The sequence below is a fragment of the Ranitomeya variabilis genome, chromosome 4 (assembly GCF_051348905.1).
Source record: "Ranitomeya variabilis isolate aRanVar5 chromosome 4, aRanVar5.hap1, whole genome shotgun sequence".
Lineage (NCBI taxonomy): Eukaryota > Metazoa > Chordata > Amphibia > Anura > Dendrobatidae > Ranitomeya > Ranitomeya variabilis.
The window spans coordinates 197,764,830-197,776,668 of NC_135235.1; the positions used below are offsets into that span (position 1 = coordinate 197,764,830).

The following is an 11,839-nucleotide window of genomic DNA, read 5'->3' on the forward strand; positions in this document are numbered from 1 at the left end:
ACACCGGCGGAGCGGCTGATGGTGACCCTGCGGTAAGCCTCTTTTTTTTATTTCATTGCTGATATTGAATGTTATATTACATGCTGCAGAAAATACTGCGCTGGCATATTGCGCACTATTTTCTGCAGCATGTAGTTTTGGTTTTCTTGGCGGACATTCAACTGCTTTATTTAAATGTCATTGCTGATATTGAATGTTAACAGACTGCAGAAAATACTGTGCTGAAATATTGCGTTGCATTTTCTGCAGTTTTTTTTTTTTTTGGTTTTTTTGGGTTTGATGACATGCAACTGCTTTTTTCCTGTCATTGGTCATTTTGAATGTTATATTACATGCTGCAGACAATACTGCGCTGACATATTGCGCACTATTTTCTGCAGCATGTAGTTTGTGTTTTCTTGGCGGACATTCAACTGCTTTATTTAAATGTCATTGCTCATATTGAATGTTAGATAACAGACTGCAGAAAATACTGCGCTGAAATATTGCGTTGCATTTTCTGCAGTTTTTTTTTTGGGGGGTTTTTTGGGTTTGATGACATGCAACTGCTTTTTTCCTGTCATTGGTCATTTTGAATGTTATATTACATGCTGCAGACAATACTGCGCTGACATATTGCGCACTATTTTCTGCAGCATGTAATTTGGGTTTTCTTGGCGGACATTCCACTGTTTTTTTACACCGGATTCATGCTGGTTTTATTGGGTCTCCTGTCATTTTAAAAAAAATTAACAGTGCCATATTATAAAAAATTGCACAGACAAACAATTTTTAACATTTTTTTTTTTTTTTTTTTTTATAAAGTTTCCTAGCTACGGGTGAATCTATGACTTCGCTCCATTATCAGTTCAGGCTGGGCATTTCAACTATCTCTGGAATAGTGAAGGACACATGTCGGGCTGTTTGGACCACTTTGCAACCAGAGTATATCCCCCAACCATCCACGGAAATCTGGTTGCGAAGTGCTGAAGAGTTTCAGCAAATTTGCAATTTCCCTAATTGTGTGGGTGCAGTTGACGGGAAACACATAAGGATTGCGAAACCGGCAGGAACAGGATCGGAGTACTATAATTATAAGAAGTATTTCTCCATCGTCCTTATGGCTATTGCAGACGCCAACTGCAGGTTCCTTGCCGTGGACATTGGAGCGTATGGACGGTCCAACGATTCGCAAGTGTTTAAAAACTCTCCGATGGGTCGTTGCCTTTATGGAGAGAGCTACGATTTCCCGCCAGCCAGACCACTGCCAGGAACAAATGACCCAGCCCTGGAATATGTCTTTGTAGGTGATGAAGCCTTTCAACTGTCGCTGCACCTACTGAAACCGTACAGTAGCCGGAACTTAAACCATACCAAGCGGGTCTTTAATTACCGGCTTACTAGAGCACGAAGAGTAGTGGAGTGTTCCTTTGGCATATTGACGGCGAAGTGGCGAGTTCTGCTGACGGCTATCAAGCTGAAAACAACAACTATAGACGAGGTAGTTAAAGCCTGTGTGGTGCTCCACAACTTTGTCCTGTCAAAGGAGCCCGTTTCTTTGGATGATGAAGAGTTGGAGACCACCTTGTGGGACTACCGCAGCAGCTCGGTTCGCTCTACAAGTTCAGTTACAAGGATGAGGGACCAGTTTGCCGATTATTTTGTCTCACCTGTCGGGCGGATCCCGTGGCAAGACATGATTGTGTAACCTGTTTCCCATGTGTAACCTGTTTCCCATGTGTTTTGGTTATGTAAAAAAAGTGTTTCTGCCCCCCCCCCCAAAAAAAAGGCCCAAAAGCGTGGTTTTCTTGCTAGTAAAACCATTATGTTATACCCTTTACATGTCTGGTGTTTGTTTTTATTAAACCTTTTTTTATTATATTACCTTAATAAATCCACACACACACAAAGAGTAGAATTGTAATCCGAATTTTATTTTAACTCTTTTTTTTTTTTTTTTTTTTTGTTTTGCCAAAAAAATATATATATATTTTCCAACATTTTTATAGAAAAATTAGAACATTTTTTAGAATCTTATTTACACACTTTACAAATTTTCAAAGTGTTGGGTGGAGATATGAGAGGAGGATGTGCTGGAAGGTTGGACCACGTCGATAGGTGGGGAAACCCTACTTGTTTGGGGTGCAGTGGAAGTGGGGGTTAAACCAAGAGGCTGACCAGAGGGGGGTGGTGTTGGGGTAGGTGGAAGAGAAAAGTTCAGTAAGGAAAACATTGGGGAAGTAATTTGGTCTAGGGGCCGGGATTGTTGTGGGGACTGGGTCGGGTATTGTGACTGGGTAGGGTAGTGGGAGTGGCGTGGGGTTTGGTAATGGTGCTGGTGTGGGGATTGGAGCTGGGTTTGGTAATGCTGCTGGTGTGGGTATTGGGGCTGGGTTTGGTAATGGGGGGTATGGTGTGGAAATGGGGCCTGGTGTGGAATTGGAGTGGAGGTGCGGTGAGGTGTGTGGGTCGATTCATTAATGGCCTGCAGTGCAGCATTATGGCAGGTATTCATTACCCGCATCTGTTGCTCAAAAGAAAGCTTCTCCATGCTCATGAGCATGGATTGGAAAAAAAGGTTGGCCGGATCGGGACTTACAGCTGAATGCAGCCTATCCAAGCGACTGCTGGTTTCCTGGCTTGTTTCACTGATGCGTGATTGCACCATGTTGAAACCAGCAGTCACTTGCTCTCCCAAAATTTTGAAAGAGCCTTGGAAGGATGCATTCAGGTGTAAGAACTCAGGAGCATAGCTCCTTTCCTGACCCCTCTGGCGCTGCCGCCACGAACCTAATGGTGGTGTCGAGGTGGCAGGATCAGAGGGGTGGGGTAAAGGGAACGCTAACTGTTCAGCATCAGATGCGAGCAATGAAGCCTGCAATAATGCTCCACTGCTTGGGGCGGATGAAGTGGAGGGGACAGAGGGGTCAGAGGAGAGGACAGAGGGGTCAGAGGAGGGGACAGAGGTGTGGGGCCTACCGACGTGGCCCTCAGTGGCGGACTCAGGAGGGATCGCTCCAGAGGGCGCAGAGGAAGATGCAGGCGCCCGGTGGCTGGAGAAGGTGCTGTGAAAGAAAAAACAAATGAAATTAATACATTGGAATGAAAAAGCCCTGACTGAAAGCAAACTAAGTAGACAGGTTAACATGGTTATAATTGGGCTGTAGAATACTTACACTCTGCTTAGCATGGTTCGCCTCAGGAAGGAGAGGGCCTGGCCATATTTATATCTGCTCCTCTTCCTTCCTGCAGAGCCACTCGGGGCCTTCATCTCATCATTGAATTCCCTCTTAAAGCGATCCCTCAGTGACCGCCACCGCTTCCTAATCTTTCCAACTGTGAAGACAAGAATCAAAAGAAAAAAACAAAAATTGGTAAATGCAATACATTACAGTCAGCTCAAAACATCACTGGAAAGTGAATACTTACCTAGTTTGCTCTGCTGCTGAGGATGAAGGCTCTCCCGCCTTGGAAACAGGTTGCGACACACTTCGTCCCAGAGCCGACGGGTGACACCGGTATCAGCATGCCTGCGGTCAGCCATGTTCCACAGCGGCTCCCGCTCGCGAACCTCCTCGATGAGACAATCGATGTCAATGTCATCATCATCATCCTCCTCTTCTGCGGGAGCACGCTGTGAAGCCTGTGTCAAAAAAAAAAAAAAAAAGGAAAACAAACAAATTAGTACACTGAAATACTAAAGTACCAATAGAATCCCCCTCCCCCCCAAAAAAAAAACTCACTGATGGCCGACCGTGGCGACGAGTCCGCCGACTCTGGGACTGTCTGGGAGAGCCTTCAGCGGCAGCAGCAGGAGCAGCAGCAGCAGCCTGAAATGAAGGAAACAAATTCTCAGTTAAGGTAGGCAGGTGTTTAGTAATCTGTTTTGTGTATGGTGCAGTGTGATGTGCGAAGCAACTGTTTCACCACTACTTACACTTGGTTCCTCCTCCACTTGCATCTCTCCACCCGTCTCGCCCCCTTCTGACAGCTCCTCATCTGATTCAGCTTCCTGTTGAAACATAATGTATGCATGTAGTTATCCATAAAAATTTAATTTAAAGAAATTTAAAAAAAAAAAAAAAATTTGTGTTAACTTACCGATACACGCTGTTGCTGTGGAGGAGGGCTGTCAGAAGAGGACATCGTTTTGTGGTCCTGGTGGGCAGTGGCTGTGTCCTGGTGGGCAGCGGCTGTGTCCTGGTGGGCAGTGGCTGTGTCCTGGTGGGCAGCGGCTGTGTCCTGGTGGGCAGCGGCTGTGTCCTGGTGGTTCTGTAAGTTAAAGACACACTTGCAATCTGCTCGACACATTGAAGTAGCAGATTGGGGTCTTCAAAACTTACTTCTAGCTCTTTAGCTGTGGTCCTGGTGGGCAGCGGCTGTGTCCTGGTGGGCAGTGGCTGTGTCCTGGTGGGCAGCGGCTGTGTCCTGGTGGGCAGCGGCTGTGTCCTGGTGGTTCTGTAAGTTAAAGACACACTTGCAATCTGCTCGACACATTGAAGTAGCAGATTGGGGTCTTCAAAACTTACTTCTAGCTCTTTAGCTGTGGTCCTGGTGGGCAGCGGCTGTGTCCTGGTGGGCAGTGGCTGTGTCCTGGTGGGCAGCGGCTGTGTCCTGGTGGGCAGCGGCTGTGTCCTGGTGGTTCTGTAAGTTAAAGACACACTTGCAATCTGCTCGACACATTGAAGTAGCAGATTGGGGTCTTCAAAACTTACTTCTAGCTCTTTAGCTGTGGTCCTGGTGGGCAGCGGCTGTGTCCTGGTGGGCAGTGGCTGTGTCCTGGTGGGCAGCGGCTGTGTCCTGGTGGGCAGCGGCTGTGTCCTGGTGGTTCTGTAAAGGTACCGTCACACTAAACGACTTTATAACGATATCGCTAGCGATCCGTGACGTTGCAGCGTCCTCGCTAGCGATATCGTTTAGTTTGACACGCAGCAGCGATCAGGATCCTGCTGTGATGTCGCTGGTCGCTGAATAAAGTCCAGAACTTTATTTGGTCGTTTGATCGCTGTGTATCGTTGTGTTTGACACCAAATGCAACGATACCAGCGATATTTTACACTGGTAACCAGGGTAAACATCGGGTAACTAAGCGCGGGGCCGCGCTTAGTAACCCGATGTTTACCCTGGTTACCAGCGTAAAATGTAAAAAAAACAAACAGCACATACTCACATTGCGTCCCCTGCAGTCTGCTTCCTCCTCTGACTCAGCGCCGCAAAGTGAAAGTGAAAGCAGCACAGCGGTGACGTCACCGCTCTGCTCTCACTGTACGGCGCTCAGTCAGTCAGGAAGTGGACGCAGGGGGACGTGAATGTAAGTATGTGCTGTTTGTTTTTTTTACATTTTACGCTGGTAACCAGGGTAAACATCGGGTTACTAAGCGCGGCCCTGCGCTTAGTTACCCGATGTTTACCCTGGTTACCAGGGGACCTCGGCATCGTTGATCGCTGGAGAGCGGTCTGTGTGACAGCTCTCCAGCGATCAAACAGCGACGCTGCAGCGATCGGCATCGTTGTCGTTATCGCTGCAGCGTCGCTTAATGTGACGGTACCTTAAGTTAAAGACACACTTGCAATCTGCTCGACACATTGAAGTAGCAGATTGGGGTCTTCAAAACTTACTTCTAGCTCTTTAGCTGTGGTCCTGGTGGGCAGCGGCTGTGTCCTGGTGGGCAGCGGCTGCGGTCCTGGTTTATCTGTTATATGTATAATGGATCTATAGTTAGACCACCCCCTGAACTAGGTAATGTTCAATGATAAACACCCTACTAAAATGATGTCAGAAATGTTCATACAGGTGAACACCAAAACCCCCCCAAAAAGTTGCACGTTATACCATTCATTTCCATGTCCCAAAAAACAAAATTTTTTAATGTTAACACCATGAAAAAATATATTTGACACATTTTATTTAAAATAAATAACCTCTCCCCCCCCCAAAAAAAAAAAAAAAATACTTTACAGGTTAACCTTTATTAAAAAAAATGAGCCCTCAACCAACCCTGTATTGCATGTGTAACCATTGGTACATACACCAGTTTTAAATTTACCTTTATGAAATAATACTACGGACATTTTTTTAATAAACATTTTATTATAATTTTTTTTTTGCACTTTTTTTTTTAAAAATCACAAGGAGCTGACATGCTCTTTATTTTAAATACAAGTACTTCAACTGCAAATGGTTATAACTGTAATAAAAAAAAATTCAACACTTTTATTAAATAGAAAAACCCCACACTCACACATTCAAACCACAAGCTGCACACCGCTAGACTTTTTTAAAAAACACATCAGATTTAAAAAAAAAAAAAAAAAAAAAAAATTTAAACCACATGCTGCACAGACCACTATACAGTCAATACATCAGAAAAAGGCAAATAACCAATTATACAGCATGGACAAATGCACATGCCATCAACAAGACGTACCCAAAAAACATGCATGGTATGTGTCCACATTCAGGATCGCATCAGAATTTGGGCAGGATTTCCCATCAGTATTTGTAAGCCAAAACCAGGAGTGTAAAAATTAGGTAAAGTATAATACGAAAACAGGCACACTTTTGCTTTTATCACCCACTCCTGGTTTTGGCGTACAAATACTGATGGAAAATCCTGACCACATCCTGATGCAATCCTGCACATGGACACATACCCTCCCACATGAACAGGCATAAAATTGGCAAAGGCATAATATGGTGCAGGCACATGGTACAAAAGCACACAGCCGTCCAAAAATGCACACATACACATGCACGCACATAGCTTTATGCAAATACACATATGTACAACAAAGGCAGAAAGGTGAAACCAATCAGAAGACGCATACACACACACACATACAAAAGGCTGACAATCCTTTGGCTGAAGCAGCAGGTCTTCACAGTGGCTGGCATCATGGTAGATCTGGACTCTAGCATGGCACTGGCTGGTGCAGGACGATGGCAGGCCTCAGGTTCTCTTCAGGTTTTAAGCTCTTGCTGTAGTCAGTAGTACCTCATACACACAGAAATGCACAGGCACACAGATGCACACTAAAATTGCAATACTCACACTGGCTATGGTGGCTGGAGTCTTGTAGCAGGATGGCTGGAGTCTTGTGGCAGGATGGCTGGAGTCTTGTGGCAGGATGGCTGGAGTCTTGTGGCAGGCTGGCTGCAGTCTTGTGACAGGCTGGCTGGGGTCTTGTGCTTGGCTGGGGTCTTGTGGCAGGCTGGCTCTTGCTGGCAGGCTTCTTTGCTTCTCTGTGTCTTGCTGGCATATGTGGGGTTCAAGGCCCAGGCCAGGTTTATATAGATTTGGGGGTGTCTGACCAATTGGCAACAAAATACTTCTTCTGAGCATGCTCAGTGTAAAAAAAACGTATTGCAGCGCTGCATTGCGTCGTACGACGTGTCCCGACGCATCCGTCGCTCATAGGCTTCCATTGCAGCCAACGACGTATGCCGCAGGATGCGTCGCGACACGTTTTTTAGGCGGAGACAAAAAACGTTACAATCTACGTTTTTTTGAGACGACGTGTCGCCAAATTTCGACGCATCCGTCGTAAAACGTACACGACGTATGCCAATCCGTCGCCATACGTCGCCAATACAAGTCTATGGGAAAAAAACGCATCCAGCAAAAAGTTTTGCTGGATGCGTTTTTTCTGAAAAAAGACGTTTTGAAACGTAATGCAGTTAACGCTAGTGTGAAAGTAGCCTTAAATAGCTTTTTTGTTCAGTGGATGTGACCTCCTAATGCTGCAAATTCCACAAATGAACATTTTCAGTTCTGTAAAGCATATCAAATGTTTAGAAATTCTACTGTGCGTAATAATTTGGAACAGTGCATTTTAAGTTTTTATTTATTTTGGAGATTATACTGTTATCATTGGGAGGTTTCTTCTATAAAATTTGATGTGTAATCTAACGGGTGATGACTTTTATTAGACTGACTGTCATTTACACCAACCATTTAGGAAAATCCGAGAAAAATATCATTTGCATAATAATTTGGAACACGGTGAATAAAGGAGGACATTTTGGGGTTTATTATATGAAAAAAATAAAAAAATTCATCCTTAGTCCAGCCACATGGATAAAGTATAACATCTTCTTCATTGGATATTGAGTAAAGATATGTTGTAACAGAGTAACATCACAAAATAAGTATCATACCGCTGCTGCCGCCTCTTCGCTCGCTCCCGGCCTCTGCTTCTCGTGCGCGCACATACCAGGTTCAGTGCTGCGCGTGTGCACTTCTGATCTTCTGTCAGCGTCTCCTCTATGGTCCTGGAGGACTAGTACCAGGAAGTCGGTCCTCCTTATTGTCCTCTCTATGGTTCTGGAGGTCTGTTACCCGGAAGTGCTACCCTACCTTTAGGTATTTAAACTGCTTCCTGCCGTCCCTCTGTGCCTGGTTATCATTTGTTCCTTCAGGTGTTCCTGGCCGCTCTTAGTCTCTGTGAAGTTCGTTTTCCCTCTGACTTTGGGTTTATCCTGTCTTTCCTGTATCCTGCTAGCCTCTGCGTTCCCTCAGTTCCTCCGCCAGTCCCTGCACTGCTGCAGTTTACCCACCAGTCCTGTGTCTCTGCAGTACTCACCTATCCTGTGGTCCTACTATCGCCGCCTCTTCTTGGTCTTCTCCCGTCCTGGTCCTCCAGCTTCCGTGGCGATAGTCCCTCACGGGCCTGCCCCTAACTCTCCCTGTATAGGGGGCGGTCTATCTGGTCAGCTCGTTCGTGAGGGGTTCGTCGTCGCGGTCTAGAGGGTCCACTTTCCGTTTTCCCTCTTTGAATCGTCACACTCACATTTGGACTGCACTCGGATTACATCTGAGTGCAGCCTGATTCTTACAGCATAACAGTGTAACCAGCCCATGGACCCCGCTGGTGTCTCTGCCACTCAAAAGGAGTTACTTTTTTGTGGGAGAACCAGACTAGAATCATGTCCTTTCTCAAGAACATGGAGTCTCGTCTCGCGACGTTACAGTCTACCGACCCTGGTAACGCTACTCAGTTGGCGGCTCTTCAGCAAGAGTTAAGTCAACAACGGGACACTCAGTCCCATATTTTGAATTTTATGTCCTCTGTCGATAATCGACTTCTCTCTCTTCAGACTGCCGCTTCTGCTCCTGTACAGGCGTCCGCTCCACAGCCCTTGCCCCGTCTTGCCAGGCCACCTCGGTATGGTGAGGATCCTAAATTATGTCGCGGGTTTCTCAACCAGTGTCTGCAGCGCCCCAGAGTCCTGGTCGTTGCAGTACTGATGCTCCGCCGCTAAGGGGGGCTATGGTACGTCTGATGGCACTGAAGGAGTTCACCTGACCAGGTATCACAGACAGCAATACACTTCACAGTCTGGCCTCCAGGGGGAGCTAAGGGTGCTATGTATTAGGCCACTCCTCACAATCTGGTAAAACTGGGGGTTAGATAGGAAGTTAGTCAGAAGCTGACTGGGTTGGAACCAGGCAACATCCTGTGGCAGAGGGTGTTGCAGGGGAAGATTCAGGGGGGTCCCTGTCAGGGGTGGGATCCTGACAGAGGCCTAGCGAACAGAAAGAACGTTACGGGACCGTGCCTGCACTTCATCGCGGCGGTACCCCAAGAAAGGACAAGAAGTGAGGTTTATTGTGCTGAGTGAGAAACGAGATCAACGCAACAAGGAGAAATACCAGTAGGAGTCGTGCTGTAAGACGATGCAACATCCTACTGAGGCGCGTAGCCGGTGGCCGGAAACGCCGAGGAAGTATTGAGCTCCAGGCCTTACTTCAAACCTACCGCAGGACAGTCAGTTATAGGCGGGCTGTCTCACTCAAATCACCTAAGAAGACATAGGGGGCAACATTTGGAGAGGGGCGACAATAGGGTCCTAGAAGAGCTCCGAGCCTACCCGTCACACGGGTGCGTCCTAGCCATATCATCTGGGGGGACGAAGAAGAACATCATAATCGAGTTGTGAGGGAACTTCAGAAACAGACACAACAGTTGTGGGGACTATCCCGTAAGCACAGCAGGGGAGGACCACAACACACAAGCGCTAGAAGGTAGGCACAGATTTCCACCTGCAAAGGGAACTCTGGAGGTGCCATCGGACCGGCCGGACTCAGGTAGCCCGGTTAACCGTATTCTGGACTGAGGATCCTGAAGCCTTCAGTAAAGAGGTAAAGAGACTGCAACCTGGTGTCCTCGTTATTCACCGCGACCTGCACCACACCACAACATCATCGCTCTCCACCTTCATTGGACGCCCCTCAGCAGGGTCACGGGCCGGGTCTAGCCACCGTGACAACCCCAGAACTGAGACAGAGAGGCCCGGTACCGGGTACCCCTCGGCCCTGCGACTGTGGGGGCGCTCCAACTTGGCGTCACAAACAGGATCTACTTAAGCCTGAAGAATCAGGTCATGTGTGCCTTGGAACTGTGATTTATTGTGCTTGGACTGTGACTTATCGCAAAGACTGTGCACTGCCATTTGCCGCCAAAAGTTCCCGCCAAAACCCACCGCCATTACAGCGCTAAGGAGAGCGCAGAGGAAGAAGAAGGGCGTGTCATGGGAAGAGACTACCAAAGCGGCGCCAAAAGCAGCGACCGCCCCCTCCGACTTCTGCTGCGAGATGGCGACCTGCCCAGCAGCAGAGGAGAACCGCCCCCTGATTTGCAACGGCGGGAACGAGGTGAAGAGGGAGCTCGACCTCGGAGAAATGGTGGAGTCAGGTGCATGCACGGCTGCCGATCTCAAGACAGCGAAGATGACCAGCAGGTGCCCGAGCGACGGCGAAGTGATCCCGGCTTGCCCTCACCCCCCAGAGGTGGACCCGCATCCACTGCAGCTGAGGGATCTGAACTCCTTGGAGCCGCCGGCGGAGGAGCCGAGCCTACCTATCCCGACCACGGAGCCAGCAGGTGCGGAGCCATGGAGAGCGGAGCCACATCGAGAGGCCACCTTGGAGGAGCCGCGGTCCGGGCTGCAGCCGATTCCAGTGTCCTTGTCAGCGGAACGGATCGACATCGGTGGAATCACATCAGGCGCAAGTATGGAAGGCGCCCCTACTCCCCCGGCCGATTCTGCTCCCCCGACCGATCCTGCTCCTCTGACCGATCCCGCTCCCACGACCGCTCCTCACCCCAACAATAACTGTTTCCTCTCGGTGGAGCGGGTGATCCTCACCCCCGACACGATGGGGAAGCTGGTACCTCCACTACCGACCAAGATGGGAGAACCCATAGATGTGAGCTCAGAAGGGGTGATTCTCCAGTGGGACACCCCCTGGATCGGGCCAGATGGAGCTCGGGAGGAAGGCCTCACCCTTGCTGTGCTCACTTGGGAACAATATAAACAATGCCTGATCTTACATTGGAAAAACCGAAAAGAGACAGAACAAACTGACGCGCCAAAAGTGAAACCCCCAAAGCCTGCGCACGGCAGGAAAGACGTGGTAAAGCGGGGAACTGTGCTGGTCTTTCACCCAAAGCGGGGTTGGGGCTCCATACAGGAACCGGGACTACCGACTGACGTCTTCGTTACCAGTTACAATGTGAAGACTCCCTTCCGCAACCAATATGGTGATCCATTATTGCAAAGGGGGGATCAGGTGACCTACACCGCCAACGGAGTGCACAAGGATGGTGCGCTCGGAACGTCCAACGATGTGGGCCTGAGGGGGTGTCACCTGTTGCCTCGGCCATGATTGAACCAGACTTGACAGATCTTGCTATTATCGCCACCGTACGCCTTGTTGCAGCTACCGAGCTTGCAGCCAAGGTTAGCCTTCGAATCCAGACACCGGGTGACCTGACTGCACCCGAGAGACCAACCACCGATACTGACACCGCATCAGCCGGAGACCAGGGACCGAAGCCGCCACGGTCAGGTGATGTC

At 48.4% G+C, this 11,839-nt stretch overlaps 1 protein-coding gene and 1 long non-coding RNA gene across 2 annotated transcripts; both read right to left on the minus strand.

The window, feature by feature from the left end:
- Window positions 1-2,011: 2,011 nt before the first annotated feature.
- On the minus strand, window positions 2,012-3,305 carry LOC143770194 (uncharacterized). Its single transcript, XM_077259569.1, has 2 exons — window positions 3,156-3,305; window positions 2,012-3,044 (listed from the first exon to the last, which is right to left on the minus strand). Exons 1-2 carry the CDS (start codon window positions 3,248-3,250, stop codon window positions 2,027-2,029), a joined length of 1,113 nt encoding a protein of 370 aa, XP_077115684.1. The 5' UTR covers window positions 3,251-3,305; the 3' UTR covers window positions 2,012-2,026.
- A 125-nt stretch (window positions 3,306-3,430) lies between these two features.
- LOC143770195 (uncharacterized) lies at window positions 3,431-3,957 on the minus strand. Its single transcript, XR_013214566.1, has 3 exons — window positions 3,917-3,957; window positions 3,723-3,809; window positions 3,431-3,622 (listed from the first exon to the last, which is right to left on the minus strand). It is a non-coding gene; the product is annotated as an uncharacterized LOC143770195 (long non-coding RNA).
- Window positions 3,958-11,839: the final 7,882 nt, after the last annotated feature.